Raw genomic sequence first — 17491 nt, forward strand, 5'->3', positions numbered from 1 at the left:
CTGCTGCTGAAGCAGTTCCCTCACCTGGAGCTGAGGTGGTGCTGGGCTAGACTCCGTACCATCGCCTGTGATGGTCTCTCTCACAAAAAGGTCCCGAGCAAAATAGACAAGGGCACAAAAGTCACGTGCGGAGGAAAATAGCTGAGTGACAAAGCTGGACTGTGGAGCAAAGGAGCAGAAATAATGCTACCAGGAGGTGGTGTATGGCATATTTACCATAGTTGTGGTTCTGCTCTTGCGTGACTCTTGGACATAAGTCAAATATTTGAGCAGTTTTATTGACTTGAGTGTAAATACGTGTGCTCAGAGGCCTTGATGAGCCCAGGTTGAAATCTGGAATCGAGGGCGAGAATAAACTGCTTTGCTTCTCATAATGTTTCTCCCCCAGGGTAATAAAAAATGCAAAGCAGATTAGTGTGTGCTAGAAGAAGGTTAAGTGGGGGAATACTTAACCCCCCCGCCCCCCAAGGTCAGTCACAGGAGGACAGAGTTCAATACAGTCACACTATCAGGAAGCTTTAAAAACGGCAATAACCGGGAGGGGCCGCGTATCACTCTTGGAGGATTCCTTTCTCTCTAATTGCGGTTGGGTCAAGAGTTGCTCCTTCTTTGCTGGCTAACGAGGTCTTGGAGCAATGTAGAAATGATTGACACATCTAACACACAGTAGATTTTTGTCTTTTATTTAGATAAGTCTCTTCCTCTCCTCCTGTTGTGCAGGTAACTAGGATTTCTACCTCAACCCAATGTGACCTATGCAAGGACAACGTGGACCAACTTCACTCGGCTTCCACTGAAAGGTGCTCACCTGGCCTGTGCAGGGGTTTCTACTCTTACTACTGGACAAAATAAAAACACAAAAAAGACCTAAACAACAGAAAAAATATTTACTGTGAATCTGAGTAAAAAAGAAAAAAAAAAGAAAAAAAAAAAAGAAAAAAGGCAAAAGAGATGCTTAAAGCTCCAGTTTGTATTGTTGATAGTTTAGATAAAGTATTTATCTTTTTTTAAAGTAAAAACAATTTTGACTTATTTTATTCCACCTAGATTCATAAATACAACTTATTATTAAATTCTCTGAATAATAAAGGACTGGCACACCAGCAGAGATGTAAAGAGCCTCCTCTCGGTGCTATTTCATCCGTCAGAACTGTGCCTCTAGATTGAATCCTTGGTGCTGAATTTGGAGGGTTGACCAATGCCAAACCCAGTTCTCAGAAAGGTCTGCAGTTTATTTATTCAACTTACTCTGTTCATATACCAAAATCCACTTGGTTTGCAGCAGTGTGAGCTACAGAGAAAGGCAGTCTCCTATTAAACTGAGCCAGGCGCTCTGTTAACTGGGTGGTTTTTAATTGTCTTTGTTACAAACGAGAACTCAGTCCTCCCTCTGGAGTGGCAGCTATACCTGGGTGGCCCAGGCAAGCTCAGCCAACGCAGGCACAGTTTGAACAGAAGAAATCCAAGTCCTGCCCCATTTGAACTACTTCACTGGGCCATTTGCAGTTGCTGGTGGCACTCAAGTCACTGTGAATTTTGGTAGCTAGTCTGGTAACTCGTTTTGGGATGTCATTGGCATATGAACAGGGTGCATAATCACTGGTATTGGTCAGGCCATTTTTACCAACGTTGGGAAGACTGAACATAGTGCTTCTGTACCGGTGCAGGTAGCAGATTTTCTCAGCTTGTTGTTTTTGTTCCAAGTACAATGTATTTTGTTAGTAGGGTTTTGATACTTGATTCAGAAATGGCTTAGCCCTGTACATTTATTGACGAAGTGCGTTTTGCTTTTGTATTTCTTTGCTTTAAGTAGGTCTAAATGGTAGTTCACAAAAACACCACAATCTAGCTTACTGTGCTGCCACACTATCAAACTGGTGCAGTTAATTGTATTGTGACTTGGTGTTCTGTGTACAGAAAGTGCCGCTCCGAGCAGCGGCTGTATTTTATAGAGATGTGATGAAAAATTATAAATTTCATATACTTTATTTCATTTATTTTTAGATTGTACAATGCACAGTAAACTTGTAAAAACTTATTTATTCGAGTGCACAAAGTGAGGAGAAGGATGATCCATTAAGTAGAAATCACGCTGGTCTGTAGTTCAGACTGGACCAAGCACCAATAAAAGAAACTACAGTAAAAGGGGAATTGCAACAGCAAAATGACTAGAAGAAAAACACATTTAGGCTTTTGGAAACATCTGCCTGCTAGCCCCGGTGCTCTGAGGGGCAGCATTGACTGCTCTGCATCAGAGGCACTCACGGTCCTTGAATCCCTTCTAGGTCACTAGTGCTCCCGAAGGAGTCTCCCACCTCCAGCAATCAGGCATTTACCGTAGACCCGGGCCCTGCCTCACCAGCCACCCGACGGAGCATCCCAGGGTCACAAAAAGCTGGGCTGAACGCCCGGGCCGTTTAACTCCTGCCTCTGTGTTTGAAGTAGGCAAGATGCCTCTGCCCTCGTGTGCTCTCCTGCTGCCCAGGAGGAGCCGTTGAACGCCGTGCTGGCCCTGTTCAAGAGAGGGGTGGGGGTGAGCTGCCGTGGCAGCTCCTACCCTCTGCAGACTTTAGTTAGACCCTTTTCTCCGTACCTCACCCCATGCGATCGTAGTAGAGATTTGGGACAAAATGCAGTTATTTTGTTGATTCCTAAGTGTGTCTTCCATAGGCAGCCTTTGTGTGCAGAAACTGTTGATCTAACTTTGCTGCCTTATTCACTGGAAAGGGAAGGGATTGATAGCCTGGGAAATTTGGGATATTTTGGAACTGTTTTCTGCTTTGTGTGTGGGAGAGGACTTGACAGCGGTGAGCCCTGCTGAGTTACAGCAAGATGAAAACCTGGAAAAGGGCAAAAATGCTCAGAGGGTGATAGCTGAGAAACATCCAGTAGCTTCTAGTAGAAGCCGTACGCAGTGTATGTCCTGGAATCCAGGAAGACAATGTAACCCAGATGTTTTGCAGCTGGGAGTAGGGCAGCTCCCGCTTCTTCCAGATCCTTAGGTAACTGGAAGGTGCAGAGCTGCCTTAGCATCCTTCCCAGCAAATGACAGAGTGCTCAGGTCTTTGAAGGCTTTAAATTGGTAGGCTGTGCCTGAGCAATTGCTGGAGAGGCAGCAGCCTTAAATACACCTCCCCCCTGTCATTTATATCCCCAGTGAGAGAGATGAGGAAATACAAGTAGAAGCTGTTAATCACTCTGCTTTTATCAGATCCTTTTCTGAAAAGGGACCAAGATACAGTGCTCCTTGGACCTCTTGTGCCCCCCTTCATCTCAACCTACAGAAGACATCCAGTGAGGAAACTCGGCTGCCATCACTTGTTCTGCTGGGGAGGATTCGCTCGTGCTCAGACCCGAGGGGCTCACAGGACACTGGCAGAGATGCCTCTTTGGAGCAGGAGCCGACTTGTAGAGCTCTGAGGAACCTGCTGTGCTTTCCCACACCTGCTCGAGGCCCGTGTCGCCCAGCTGGCTCCCGGCACTCCTCCTCGGCTGAAGAGGCTAGTTAGATTCTTGTGGTGGGAATGACTTGCCTCGCCCTGAGGGTCACAGCGTTTCAGCGGTGTCTGGGGAGCAGGACAGAGCTGTCAGACGTGGTTTAGTGGTGGACTTGGCAGTGTTGGGTTTATGATTGGACTCGATGATCTTAAAGGTCTTTTCCAACCTAAATGATCTATGACTCTGACCCTTTGGAGCAAAGGCCCCAGGCAAGGAGTTTGTCACCAACTCTCTGGTGGGTGTTGTGGAAAGGCAAAACTCCCTCTGTCCCTCAGTGTCACCTGTGGTGCTCTGGTGATGGGCAGTCGGTGTTGGCTGCAGGAATTGCTCGGGAGCAGCTGTTGGCAATGGGCAGTGCAAGCCCTCTCACTGGAGCTGAGCACGCATGTGCTATCAAGACACTTTCAACTGCCCAGAGTTTTGGAGTCTGTGTCTCTCCAGCCGTCATCTGGAGAAGCCAAAGGCAACCAGACGCTGACCCAGGAATAAACGCGTAGTTAGGATGTACTTGAAACAGATTCAGTCTGCTGGCCAACCTGCTGAGCCTCTGCTTCAGCCTCCTGGGGTCTGTTGGGACCGGGCCTTCATCTACCTCTGCATCACCTCGGGGCTGTCATCCCAGTGACCGGCTCTTTCCATCTTGGCAGCCCACTCCGTGGCCTTGCCAGTGTCTTCCACCCCCGCCTGGCGCCATTGGCACCTTCCCCTTGCGACGCCCTGCGGAATTTTTCACTTGTGCAGCAGCTCTAATCTAAATCTTCAGAGTAATCCCCACTGAGATGCGCTTCCAGGAAGGTGCCCGCGGTGCTTGTGCTTGCAGGGAGCAGCGTGGGGTAGGGAGGGCAGGTTTTGGACTGATGTCTCAGTGTTGAATTAGCTGGGAGATCTTGCCAAGAGATTTGTGTTGTCGTCTTCCCTGCTCCCTGGTCTTTTATCACTTTGCCATCATCTAGAGCAAGTTCAACTTGTTTCTTTGTCTGCAAAACAGGGAGAGCATTTATCTTGCGGTTGGGTTGCTGAAGGAATAGCTTTGAGATGTTCAGATCTGATCCGTATGGCTACAAGAACAAGACCCTCGTGACCTTACTGTAGGAGCGCTGTGCCAGAGGTCTGAAACCTGTTTTCAATAATTGGAGATGCTTTTGAGTAATCAAAGCCAAACAGCCAGTTCCAAAAAAGAAATTCCTTCTCCGTTACCACATCCTGTTGGGTCCAGTCCTTCCGTGGCTGTCACACATGTTCCTTCTCCTCCACGCCGCTGCTGCCAGGGAGGGACTCGTCAGGAAGTTAAAATACATCTTGTAGCACATATGTTGCCAAAAAAAAAAATGGAACTTCCTGAGCGTTGTGCTGAGCAAAACCTGTGCCCCGCTGCTAAATGTCAGCCTTGAGGAACAAGCCTTGTGCACTCTTCCTTTTTTGGCGATTTCCTACCTCTGGCTCGTGCTTGCTGGGTTCAGTCCACTGAGACCCACCGTGCTGTGAGGCTGGGCGTGCTCCAGAAGCACTAAACCTAAACTTGCTATTTGCTGCAGATTAAGTCATTCGGCAACAATTCTTCCATTAGCCAGGGGGGTGTGGGGGCACCCAGCAGTCGGATTTCTCTGCTTATTGTGTAGCTGAGGGAGAAAGTGGGAAAACATTGCTGGAGGAGGTGAAGGCTTGGGCTGCTGACACTGAGCTGGCCCTGGGTTGCCTCTTGATTTGGTACAAACGAGGCTGTTTCCTTTTAGGAAGGTGTGGATTGGTCTGGACAACCATGATGATGGGAAGCATTGTCACCTCTGGGTTCAGGCTGCGGATGCAGTGGGAGAGAGGTGAAGGGGAAGCTGCTTTTTGGGAAAGCTGCCAACAGCAGGGAATGCAGCTCGTCCTAGATGTACATGACACTTGGAGACAGCACCATCTCCAACTGGTATCTTCTAGTAGCAGGAACTTGTGTCTTGTTGACCAGACAAACACAGAAATATTTTCTTGTACTTCCATTTAATTTCCTTCCTTCCTAGTGGCGATAGTGCACGGTTTGCTCTCACCCCGCTGTTGGCTGGGGTTTGGCTTGGCTCTGGGGGTGGGCTCAGCCCAGGCTGTGAAGCTGAATTCCCCCGGTGCCAGGACTTGCTGGTGGGATGGGCACATGGGGATGAAGGTGAGCTTGTAGGGTCCGAGTCTGTGACTGCACCTGCAGTCGCTGAAGTACGCCGGGCAGGAAGGTTGCATCACTTCATCATGAAGGGATCTGCTAGCCACTGGTTTTGTGAATCGAGAGCTTTCAAATCCCCAGGACCTGACACTCAGCCTGAAACACCCAGCTGTTTGTCACACTCTGTTACTTCATCCCCAAGTGTTGAGTAGCTTTCTTCTTTCTTTAGTCAAAAACTTAATACCTGAGCAAGTAATTTCTTCATTTGAAATCTGCTGAGCAGAGAGGTTTCAGGCTTGATAAGCTCTTCTGTTGCATCTGAATAATGTTTCAAAACGGAGTGTTGCTTCCATACTGCTTGGCCGTGGTGGCTGGTGGGGGTTGACTGTGTGGCTCAGGGCGTGTGGCTGCGTGTAGGTGCCGGCTTCATCCTGTGGGGACAGGAGTTCCCTTCTGAGAGGTGTTGGTGACACTTCCTCAACCTCCTTCTGCAGGGCTTGGACTAGATGACATTTAAAGGTCCCTTCCGACCCAAACTGTTCTGTGATTTCTCTGTACAGACATACCTGGGAGAGTTGCTTTGCCTTGGAAAATAAATGAGAGGGCTGTGAGTGGGAGGGAGATGGATGTCAGCCAGGTTGGCCTCGCCTGCTTTTATTGCCGTGTGGATTCGTACTGAACGCAGCGGGGCTACAGCAGCGTTTGCAGGTCAGGTGCTCCCCACCACGGTGGATTTACTCCGTGTGGTGATCAGGTTCTGCTCACCCTTCCCTGCACCTCCCTGTGCTGAAGGTCTCTTATTATGGAGTAGTGAGGCTACAGACGGGCAGCTTGGGGTCACCTCTAGGGACCTGTGTGGTTTGATTCTTGCTAGGATTGTGTATTTAGAAAGCAGCATCTGCTCCCCTCACCCGTTATTTTTCCACTTGGAAGAGTCCAAGCAGAGGAGAGGCTGAGGGAGTGTGTGGCAGTCGAGAGCACCAGCGGATGCAGAGCTGGTCTCTGCAGTGGGGTAGGCTTGGCTCTTGTTCGGGTGATTGTTTCCTGTGGGACGCAAGAAGATTGTTTCTTGTGAGCAGTTTGAGGGCCAGCATGCGCTTTCCTCTCCTCCGAGTTCATTCAGAGGGCCCACCTCTTTGTGACTCCTGTGGATACGTCGTTGGCCCTGTGGGACCTGCGCCCTCGTGCTGCTCCGGCCGCAGGGACCCGCTGGCCCGAGGTGTTCCCCCGCGGCGGTGTGGCTGTAGGCACCAGGATGGCTCTGCAGGACGAAGCACGTGGCCACCTCTGGCCCTGCAGATGGGTGGTTTGCAGGGTTGGGCCTTTAGGTGACAAAAAGCTGCTCTGTCAGCCCGCAGCTCCCCACCCCCTCAAGGTGTTGCCGCATTGCTGGAAGAGGAGACTTCCAGCGCTGGGAGCTTGTTTTCAAGCTGCTGATCATGACTCCCCTCCTGGCTCAGACTTCCCCGGGGCCCTTCCTTCTTCAGCCGGGTCTGGAGTTGGTGCTAATCACCTCGGAGCACTAGTAACAAGCACACGCTTCCTCAGCCTGGGGCCACTGTCCCTCGCCAGAGCGGGCTAGTGCTGACCACAGGGCTAGTGCCGACCACAGGTGCTGCTCACAGAAGAGCTGTTCCTTAGGACTTGGTAATTTGTCCTAGTGCCCATGTCAGGTGGCTTTGGTTGATCAAGTCCTATGTATAACCCATTTGCTTTCTGTGTTGAAATCAGTCTTTTTAATACAGGGTATGGAAACTTGAAGGTTATGGATGTAATTTTTTTCTGGGAGGGAGTTATCCCAACTCACACAGGTGACTGTCTTGAAAAATTCTGCTTTTGTTTTGCCTGAGCCAAAAGCATAAAGAGGATTAAGCTTTGGGACCTCTAAATGATGATTTCTTCCGTTAAGGAATGGACGTTGTACAATGGACTGTGAACCAACAATAATGTCTTTTAAAATCAGTTTGGGGAGAAGAAACTAGACAGTGTTTTTGTGAACTATCTTTACAGCACTGAGGAAAAATCACAAGAATTGGATTTTTTGGAAGCACAGATGTGTAGTCAGTGTACGAGTATTTGAAGTTTTATGGCTGTTAAAATTTTTTTTTTCCTCCTTCTTTTGCTTCAACATTTCCATAGCTTGCATATCAAGTTTTCACTAAAAGATGGATTACCAGTTTTTAAAATGTTGTTGTGCCATATTTTATTTATCCTTATGCATTATAAATATATAAATATCTATTTAGACTGAATATTGCAATGAAAGATGCTATATTGTGAACTTCAGGGTTTAAACCTGAGACAAAAAAAAAGTGGGAAATACTTCTCCAGTATATTTGCTGTTTGCGATCCTCTTTCTGAAGAAGTTTCTTAAGGTTTTATAGTTTAAAAACAAAATCATGTCTTAAAATTAGAAGTTTTATGATGCTAACCCTGAAGTTCTCAAGTTTGTGATCCTTTGGTTTTTTCAAGGTACATCTGGTTGCTTTTCTGGTGCAGTTGAATCATTCTTTAGAAAGGTCTTGTTTCTGGAGTTAATGAGGAAAAGATGGAATGGGTTGATCCATCCTGTTTGGCTTTTTTAACCTATTAATCTTTTAAGTGATCAAATTAAAACAACTTTTTAGGTCTCTGTTCTACTTAAAACTTTTTAGGAGTGAGAGCCTGCCCTCGCTGAGTGGGACTTTGATGGGGAAAGCAGTAGATTATGAGGTTGCTGTTGCTCAGGAATTGATTAGTAAACTTTTAACTACTAATAAAAATCCATTTTTCAATGGATTTTTTTAAAAACCCATTTTCTTAGAACAGTGATATGGGATGTTTCCTAGTGAATAGGAATTAGTTTATATAATTTAGCCTATTAAACTGAATTATTTAAAATTCAAACTTCCCCTAATTTATCTTTTTTTTTTGTTGGGTTTTGGTTGTTTGGTTTGTTTTTTTTTTTTTTTTTATACTGGTAAGTTGTCCTGTCATTCCTTTCATTCTTCCATAGAAGTAGCGTGAATTCTTCTGGTGTGTATATATGTATGTATAATATATATATTTCCACCCTGCCTTTCTAATTCTCCACAATGTAAGAGTTAGTTTTTTCTCCCCTTCCTCCACTTAATTTCTTGTGTCTTTACCTTGATTTGTAATTGAAACAATGCTTTGAAGTTTTGTCTTTATATTAAAGTGTATGTATTTTAATACACCGTACTGTTGTGGAGTTTCACTGCTTCAGCAGGACAGGGGCTGTTCCAGCCTGTGGACTTACCTGGTGGCAGGGACAGGGCCTGGGTCTCTCCCCTGTCCTGAGTTAGGCTTAATCTCTCAGGGTTTAGCATGCTGGTGAGTGCAAGCCCAGCCTAGTGCCCCTTCCAATTTACCCTTTTAGCTGGTAATTTCACCAGTGGAATAATGCTGAAGTCAGCCAGGTGATGTATTTAAACTCTGCAAGCGCTGGCCACGCCACTTTCTAAGCTAATTCATGGTGAGATGCTTAAAATGTGAGGGAGGACCCTGCTGCACGGCACGCCTGCACGGCTCTAGCTGGGTTTGTAGATGGTGGAAGCAGGTCGCAGCAGCCTCACCCAGCTCATCTTCCTCGGTGTGGTTTTTTTTTTTTTTTGCTCAAGCTCTAAAACTCCGCGTGGAGCCACCTGCTGCCCCACGGGTGCCAGGGCCCAGGCCTGAGCTGTGGGGGCACCCAGGCCCTGAGCTCACTACAGCTGCCCCTCCCCAGTGAAATTTTTGGGTTCTTAGAACAACCACAAAGATTAAAAATGTTTTTATTAGAAATGTTCGCTGTACAACAAAGAAATGGCTTCAGTACGCTTTCAGGGGGCCTGTACAGGAACAGGCCCCTGGAATACAGAAAGCACAGTGACCAGAGGGTAAAAGATGAACAGTGGTCTATAAATCACCAGCAGTTGATGCAGATCTCAGTGTCTAGAAGTACCATCATCTTCCCTCACTCCTGCAACCTAACAGTGTCCCAGCCCTACTCTGGGAGTTGACCTACGGTACTGGGCCTGGCTGGCCTGTTAACTCTTCACAGCATTTGTCTTACATTCAGTTAAGAAACGTCATTGTTGCCTCTTAAATAGGCGTTGGGATTATCTCTCACTCACCCAACTGTTCCCAAGAACATCTAAATCAAATGCCCGTTTTATGTACAGTGAAGATAGTGGGTGTCAGCTCTGCCTCTGCAAGAGGACGCTCTGGGCAGCCCTGGAAGGCAAATGGTTGCCAACTGTTCACTACCGAGGGCGGCTGGCAGAGCTGCTGCGTCTCGCTGTAGCACTGCAAGTTTCTTTGCTAGAAATGAGTGAACGCTGGCAGAATTGCCGGCGTTTTTGCTTATAGATGGGTTGACTTTGCACATTTAAGGATTCACTAATACTCAGACTCGGCTCCCCAGGGGTTTGACATGCCCCCGATGCCAGAGCTGTGGCAGGGCTGAGGCCGTGCTGGGGGAGCCCACGGCTGCTCTGCTCAGCCCATGCCACAGAAAAGGAAATAGTTACCCTGCTGCTGAGCCTGCAGCGCGTCCGTCTGTCCTCCCTGGGTTGACCAGACAGACCAGTCTCTTTTTCACAGTAAGTAAAGCTGCTGCGTACCCCACTAGCGTGTCAGGAACGTGCCCCTGCGCTGAGGTAAAGCAGAGTAGGCTTGTGAGGATTGAAATGCACATTAAAGTCATCTGAGGACACTAATTCCCTAAAGCACAAGCTCTCAAATGTTCCTGCTTTTAATCCCTCACTGCTGCTTCCATTAGAGCTCCCATCTGTTCAAAACGGCCCCTTTTCTGCTTCCACCCTGCCCTGCCCTCAGCTTATTACACAGGACAGCTGCCCCTCTGCGGATTTTGGTAACGCTGGAGCAAGCACCTGGAACCTTTGAAGGGAAAGGGAGTATCTGGGGAGGGAAAAAAAAACCCGTGGGTTTGACGTTAAAATAAAGCATCAGTGACATCTGCCACTCTCCTGGTACCCAGCAGCATGAGGTAAAGAGGGAAGGCCAGGCCCCTAAAGCTTGTGCTATGGGCTCTTGTTTTGGCATTAATTCCCAGCCAAAGAGGAGGAGCCCCAAACCTTCCTGCCAAGCCCAGGCTGCTCCACCCCACCTCCCTCCCTGCTCGCCAGGCAGGGCATGGCCCGGCGCTGCAGCCCCCAGATCCCAGACTGAGCCTTTGTGCTGCCGTTACCTGCCCCAGCCATGAGCCGAGTTCCTTCCGTCCTCAACTGTCTGCCAGCGGGACCTGGGCCCTTCCTGCAGCCCTGGGTGCAGGTGTGGGGCGTGTATTCCCCTCCCTCATCTCTGGGCAGTTTTCCTTCGTGCAGCCAGAGCCATGGCTGAAGGGGAGATGTTGTTCCTTAATGCTTATCTCTTCGCTGCAGGAGCTGCAGCCCTTCCCCGGCAGCTCGCTCTGACCTTGGCAGTTTTCTGGTCTCTCCCTTTGGACACTCACAAAGGGGAGAAAAAGCTGCAGCAAGGGCTCAGGGAACGAAGTGTTAATGCCCAGCTGTCAAATGCTCCCCGGGCTTCACTTCTGCAATGCCCTGAAGCTCCAACGTCCAGCCCAAGGGGAGCAGTTCCTGTCCTTACAAACCCCTCCATCTGGCTTTCTCCTCTGGGAAGCTGAATAACTGCACAGCCCAGCCCACAGCACTGCAGAGGGAGGTTGGCTCGTGACACAGATCTCTCAGCCCTGTCTCCGCTCCCTGGTGCTTCGCAGCCTCGTTCTCCTGTGCAGTTGGGAGGGTGCTCTAAGGGGCTGCAGCGTGGGCTTCATCAAGGCTCTAGGTATTAGCACCTCCTGCCCAGAGGAGGGAAAAGAACAAAACAGCCCCAAAACGCGGGTGCTAGGGGCTGCACAGGCACTGTGTCAGGGGGGAGGTGTGGCTGAGCTCTCCCCATTAAGGGGCTTCCCCCCTTCTTCCTCGCTCAACAGCTGGGCCACCAGGCTCTGCCAGTGAGGGAAGGGGCTTTGCAGTGACCAGGAGAGGGCATGACAGGGTTAACCCTGCAAGCACAGACAAGAGATGAGTTGGAGCATCCTCTTACAGCAAGGGGATGAACGACCCTCCCTGGCTCCTCCTGGGGACTGCAGGAAGATCCTGAGCCAAAAAAGCCGGGTAGCTCCCTGCAGCAGAGGGACAGGGAGGAAGAGGAGGGCTAGAGCTGGCCCAGGGCTGGTCCCAAAAGCTCCAGGCAGGGAGGATGGCAGGTGCCAGGAGCTCTGTTCCCTCCCTGCAGCCTGCAGTTAAGACTGGCTTCCTCCACAGCTGGGGCAAGTGGGAATGTGCAGTGAATTCCCTTTAAAAAAATAATACAAAATTATTTGGCTAATAAATTAAAGTCACTTGGTCACTGCTCTGGGGAAGTGCTGCTGTTCTTCCCAGGGGGGGCTTGGGGGTGACCCTGGGGCCAGTTCACCCAAGTTGAGGGGATTATTGCTTGCGTGTTCCCAGCTGGAAGCGGGCTTCCTCAGAGATCCCGTACTGCTCCAGGGGGTCCTGCAGCGAGAGCACAGGGAGGGCACCAGTGAGACGCAGAGAAGGGCGAGGCAGGCCAGCAGGACTGTGCCTCAGGTCCCAGTCGTGTGCTGGATTTACCCCAGTCCCACCCCTGGCTGCTGTTTCCAGTGCAGGAAGTCACACAGCCTGGGGGGGACACAGCAGATACCCAAGGCCCCTTGCCTCGAGCAGGGAAGCTCTGAGGAGCCTGGCAGGGGGGTGAGCAGCATCTCAAGCCCTGGATGTGCTGATCTGGTCAGCGCTGCCTGTGACCCCTTCTGCAAAACTGGAGGTATTTGGGGCTCGCCAAGGCCAGACTTCTCCAGCCACAAACCTCAGGCCACTCCGCTGCTGGAAGAGTGCACGTGTGAGGGCTGGAGCTGAGCACAACCCTCGGGTCTGGCTGTTGAGATCATGGCTTCAGGAACTGGCTTACCCCAGGATCTCACTCCTACACGTGGCAGCAAACAGCCTTGGGCAGGACAGTTGGCAACAACACCTGAGCTCACCAGCCCCTGCTCCAGTCCAAACCCATCGGTCACCACCTGACAAGCTGAATTCAAGGCACTCACCTTCCCTGTCATTTTCTGGATCTCATTCCGATAGAAAATCAAGCTCCTCCTCATGAACTCATAGCTGTAAGACAGGAACAGACCATGTGCAGGCTGAGCAGAAAAGGATATGGAGAAGTTTCAGATGCTATTTAGAGCTGAAGGGAAGCTTGCTTGGGAGGAGACGACTGCTTCCCTCCCTGGCTTCACCACCAGCTGATCCCAGAAAACAAACAGCACAGAGCACAAAGCACCAGCCTTGCGCTGGTGGCTCGGCCTACCTGGCTCGCTTGAGTGCCTCAATCCACTCCTGACACTGCTCCTCACTGTCGCATTCGAAGCAGTATTTCCTCTCTGGCTCCTCAATGAAACCTGCCAGCGTTAAGGAAAAAGCTTAAGGGACATCCTAGCAGAGCTGCCTATGCTCTGCTGTCTCCCTCCCAGCAACAGCCAGAACCTGCCAGGCCACAATTAGCATCTCTCTTCAACTAAGATGTCTGTGAACAAGCTGATAGCCCCGGCCTTCGCCCCTATCCCTCACCCCGTGTGGCTCCTGGCTGGCCCGGAGCAGCTGCCTACAGCCTCTGTCAGCTTAGAGTAGCTAAAGACTTCAGAGAGGAAAGAGCAGCTTCTCCAACTGAGAGCGACAGCTCGGAACTGAACTGGACCAACATGGCCAGATCCGGGGCTGAAACTCCCTGAGCTTCTGTGCAAACAGTCACCAAAGATTTAGAGATAAATCAAAGTGGAAAATGGTCTTGAGGAAGTGATTTTGACACATGCAGAGGGCAGCCACCTGAGGAGGAACAGCACTCAGAGAAGGCACCAACCTGCCTTTGCTGGAGGCTTTTGGGAATTTGGTACTGTGCACAGTGGAAAGCAAGTCCCTGTGCAACTCCAGTTCTTTACCAAGACAGAATCAGGACACCTAATTAATTACATTGTCCCCAGAGCTCTGCTATTTAGTACACAGTCTACAGAGATCTGGGCTGCTGCTGAGAAATAACCGGGTCAGACTGCATCCAAACCCCTCAGGGCTGCCGTGCAGGGACACAGCCTGACACCTCCCGCCATCAGTTTTAACACTTTTCTCAGGAATCCTCATTCACCAGACCCCCAGCAGTCCTAAAGCCACAGAAATTTAGAGAAATAGGTATGTTCAGGCTGTCTGAGGGTCTCTTGGAGACGGCAAGAACTCCCAGCTAGAAGAGGAGACAAGGCTCTGCACAGAGGAGCAGCTGTGCCTGACAACCAGGCCAAAAGATATGGGAATGGCCTTGGAGAAACATCCTGTTATTTTTGCCACATACCTCTCGCACAATGATTAGTTGTTGGATGAAAGGCTGCTTACAAAGGACGACACACCATGAGCCAGCTGGAGCCACAGCTATCAACACAAGGACAAACAGCGTGGCGGGAGGACTGGTGCTAGATTAGCCCGACAGATGGTTTATCTGAGGCTCACTTTTTTTTTTTTTTTTTAAATAAAATGCAATAGTACAGAAGCAGCAATCTGTCAATACCAAACCCTCCCAGAGAGGGATTTCCACAAGCACTAAAGCCATGGTCCGTCTGTTGTTACTGTTTCTCTCCTCACATGCAGCTGTGCAAATCAGACAGATTGTTTCAGCCAGGGATAAAATATCACTGTCCTCGGGATGGGGCATGGCAACACCAGAGTAACAACGGGCAGCTGGGGAGGAGAAGGGCCGAGGAGCTCTAACCTCTGTGAGGAGAAGGGCCGAGGAGCTCTAACCTCACTGTGAAGGATTAGGGCTGAGGAATTCTAACCCTGTTGAGAAGAGCTGAGGAGCTCTAACCCCACCGAGGAGAAGGGCTGAGGAGCTCTAACCCCACCGAGGAGAAGGGCTGAGGAGCTCTAACCTCACTGTTACCAAAGGAAAAAGAAGGAACTAAGCAGCAAAACATTTCCTTTTATGTAGCGCTATTTTCCACAAGAGAAATGCAAAAGGGAACGCATCTGCAGAACTCACTGATTGAGAAGACGTTCTCCTCCTCTTTGGTGATCCTGCAGTGCTCCAGCAGCAGAGCTCCAATGGGCTGGAAAAGACCCAGAGAGAGGGTTTAGCCCACATCACCCACCAGTGCCACAGCGAGAACCCAGAGTCTGCCCGGTGCCTTTTAAGCAAGTTTCATAACACGGTGCTGCTTTTCAAGTAATTCAGTCTAATTGTATGAATGTTCCATGTTCTTTTAATCAACCTTTTTGTGTCTGCTGACATGCTTCACTGTGCTAGTCTCACCTGTAACACTTTGCATATGTTAATCAGGTGTTAAACATTTCTACTTGCTCAGATTCAGCCTGGGCTTTAGCATTCGTTTCTGTGATGTGAAGGCAGTGAAGGAGTTTAATTTCCTTGCTCAGGAAATCAAACGAAGATGAAGTATTGAACGTGACACACAAACAACTCCTGTTGTACTTCGTAAGGGCAGTCCTTGAGCCTTGCAAGAGGTTAAGAACAGCGCGTTGGTGAACCAGGACAGCTCAGGATAAAGAGACAAACCGCAGGTACTATTTGCTCACCAGCACACATCCAGTGAGGATGTGAGAACCGAAGGGTGATACGAGCCATAAACAAAAGCAACTCACAAGTGAATTCTTCTGTCCAAGCTAAATAAAATGTGAGAGGCAAACAAGGCAGCAGGGAAGACACTGAAAAACCTGGTTTACTCTGTATTTCTGGCACAATGGTTTTACACCAGAGCAACTGCTCAATGCCTTGGCTCCCCGCCAAAGCAGTTGCAGCTCCAGTGAAGCAGCGACTGGCAACTGCACTTCAGCAGAAAGGAGAAAAGGGTATTTCTGAAAACAGGAGCTCAGCCATTATCAGGGTAAAATATTTACAATGGATTAAGTCTAGAAATGCCACTAAAAGCTTTCCAGTTCCTTTGTTTGTAGCACCAGCACGCACACAGCACCTTTCTCCAAACACATTAACATTGCTTTTGTATTAATTTTCCACCAAGAGAATCTTTAGCAACATTCATCAAGGCATTCATTAAAAATCACCAGATCTCAGCAGCAGCAAAGCCAGAAACAGAAACTGAAGTCTCATCCCTCACTTCTTTTTTCTTAGACCTAAGCAGGGCTTCTGCATGCACAAAATAACAATACTGACAGGGTACGGCCACAAAAGTTTCCCAGCAACAGCGAGCACTGTATACAAGTAAAATTCCTGGCATAAAGCAGAACAAACAATGTTAATTCTTTTCCTGGGAGAGCAAAATATCAGCTTCCCCTCAGTTTGGCATGATAAAGCACCGTCCTGCAAACAAACGTTACAGACTCCACCTTTGTGGTTTTGGGGCAATGGTTATGTTTAGAAGATTCGTTCCAAGCTCAGAGAAGCACCTGGGTGTGGTTAGATGGCAGTGTTGCTTCTCACCCCCACGAGTCTTTGCTGAGTTGATGGAAAAGGAAACGTGGGCGCTGTGTCCTGGCTCTGGCAGCCTGTTACTGTATCACTTCACAGAGCCCACGCAATCAGTTCACAGAAAAAGAGAGAGGGAGGAAAACAAACAACAACAATAGAGCAGATTCCATACCTCCGCTTCGTCCGTCCGGAAGTAGAAGAGAAAGTTGACAACAAGCTTCACGAGGCGTTTCTTTAACACTGCAAAGAAAAAGAGTGTTGAGGTGGGTGGAAGGGGCGAACCAGCTGGAACCGGGGGGGTGGAGGGGAGCCCCTTCCACAGCACTGATTCCACCAAACCCCTTGGAAAGCTCTGGTACAGTTCAGACTTGTGCTCCTCTAGGAGCTTGTGACACCCAACCGGCTCGGGCAGGGCACCCTCTGCACTGACCCTGCCGGGCTGCCCTCGGCTGAGCTGCAGCCACAGCGTGACAAAGGCACTTTGCAGCTTCTTGAGTGGCTTCTGGGCAGAGCCCACAGCATCGCACCACTGACATGCACACGACGTGGCCAACAGGACCTCGGCCACCCCCAGGGAGGGCTCCAAATCCTGGGGGAGTCCCTGCCTGGGGCTGTCAGCACAGGTGTCACCTCTGAGGGACAAGTCCATCAGAATGCTGCAGGTCTTCGGGTGGACCTATGCTTAGGCCAAGGGTGGGACTTTCTTTAATGCTCATGCTCCAGTGCTGGTTTGCAAGGAAATTCACTGGGAGATTTGAGGAAAAAGCCTCTTCCTTCGATGTCCTGGTCCCCGTGGCCCCTGCCAGCCACGCTGTCCACAGCTGCACCCCATCCCTCCAGCCCAGCCCCCTGATCCTGTACCCCCGGACTAGATGCCTCCACTTGTGCTCCCCAGACCTTCGTACCAGTCCTTCCAGTCTGCTCCTAGTCCTGCCTTCCAACATCCCCAGTCCTTCCCCCCCAACTCCCCCCAGCACTCTCAGTCCTGCCCCCGATTTTTCAGTCCCGATTCTCCAATACCACTAGTTCTACCATCCCCAGGGCGCCCAGTTCTCCCAGTCCCTCTCCCACAGCCCCCCTCTAGCCCTGTCCCCCAAGCAACTACAGTCCTGACCCTCCGGTTATCCCCCGTGCCGCCCCCCCCTCAGTCCAGCCTCCCCCCAGTCCTTCCCCAGCCCCCCCCTCACCGCTCCCCTTCTTGGGCACCCGCATCAAGATCTCGGCCGCCTTCTCGGCGGGCTGCCGGGCCAGGGACAGCAGCTCCCGCTCGTTGTACCGCATGGCGAGACCCCCCCCCGCCGCCTACGGCCGCCCCATGGCCCCGGCCGCGCCCGCCGCGCGCGCCCCGGAAGCGCTTCTGCCCACCCCGGAAGTGCTCACCCCGGAAGCAGGAAGCGACGCGCG

General features: G+C 50.1%; 2 protein-coding genes across 5 annotated transcripts in view; one reads left to right on the plus strand and one right to left on the minus strand.

The window, feature by feature from the left end:
• Positions 1–8834, plus strand: part of DOT1L (DOT1 like histone lysine methyltransferase) — a 77300-nt gene extending 68466 nt beyond the window's left edge. For all 4 annotated transcript variants that reach the window (XM_074928104.1, XM_074928103.1, XM_074928106.1 and 1 more), the window contains one exon: positions 721–8834. Coding sequence is in view for 1 of the 4 variants with exons in the window: in XM_074928106.1 (XP_074784207.1) it covers positions 721–728 (8 nt within the window). In the remaining 3 variants the exon portion in view is untranslated. The remainder of the gene's footprint in view (positions 1–720) is intronic.
• A 561-nt stretch (positions 8835–9395) lies between these two features.
• On the minus strand, positions 9396–17422 carry PLEKHJ1 (pleckstrin homology domain containing J1). The gene is made up of 6 exons (XM_074928135.1): positions 17275–17422; positions 16260–16327; positions 14687–14753; positions 12974–13064; positions 12714–12777; positions 9396–12141 (listed from the first exon to the last, which is right to left on the minus strand). The coding sequence occupies exons 1-6, from the start codon at positions 17366–17368 to the stop codon at positions 12076–12078; spliced, it is 450 nt and encodes a 149-aa protein (XP_074784236.1). The 5' UTR covers positions 17369–17422; the 3' UTR covers positions 9396–12075.
• Between the last annotated feature and the right edge of the window lie 69 nt (positions 17423–17491).

Source organism: Athene noctua, chromosome 27 (genome assembly GCF_965140245.1).
Source record: "Athene noctua chromosome 27, bAthNoc1.hap1.1, whole genome shotgun sequence".
Taxonomy (NCBI): Eukaryota; Metazoa; Chordata; class Aves; order Strigiformes; family Strigidae; genus Athene; species Athene noctua.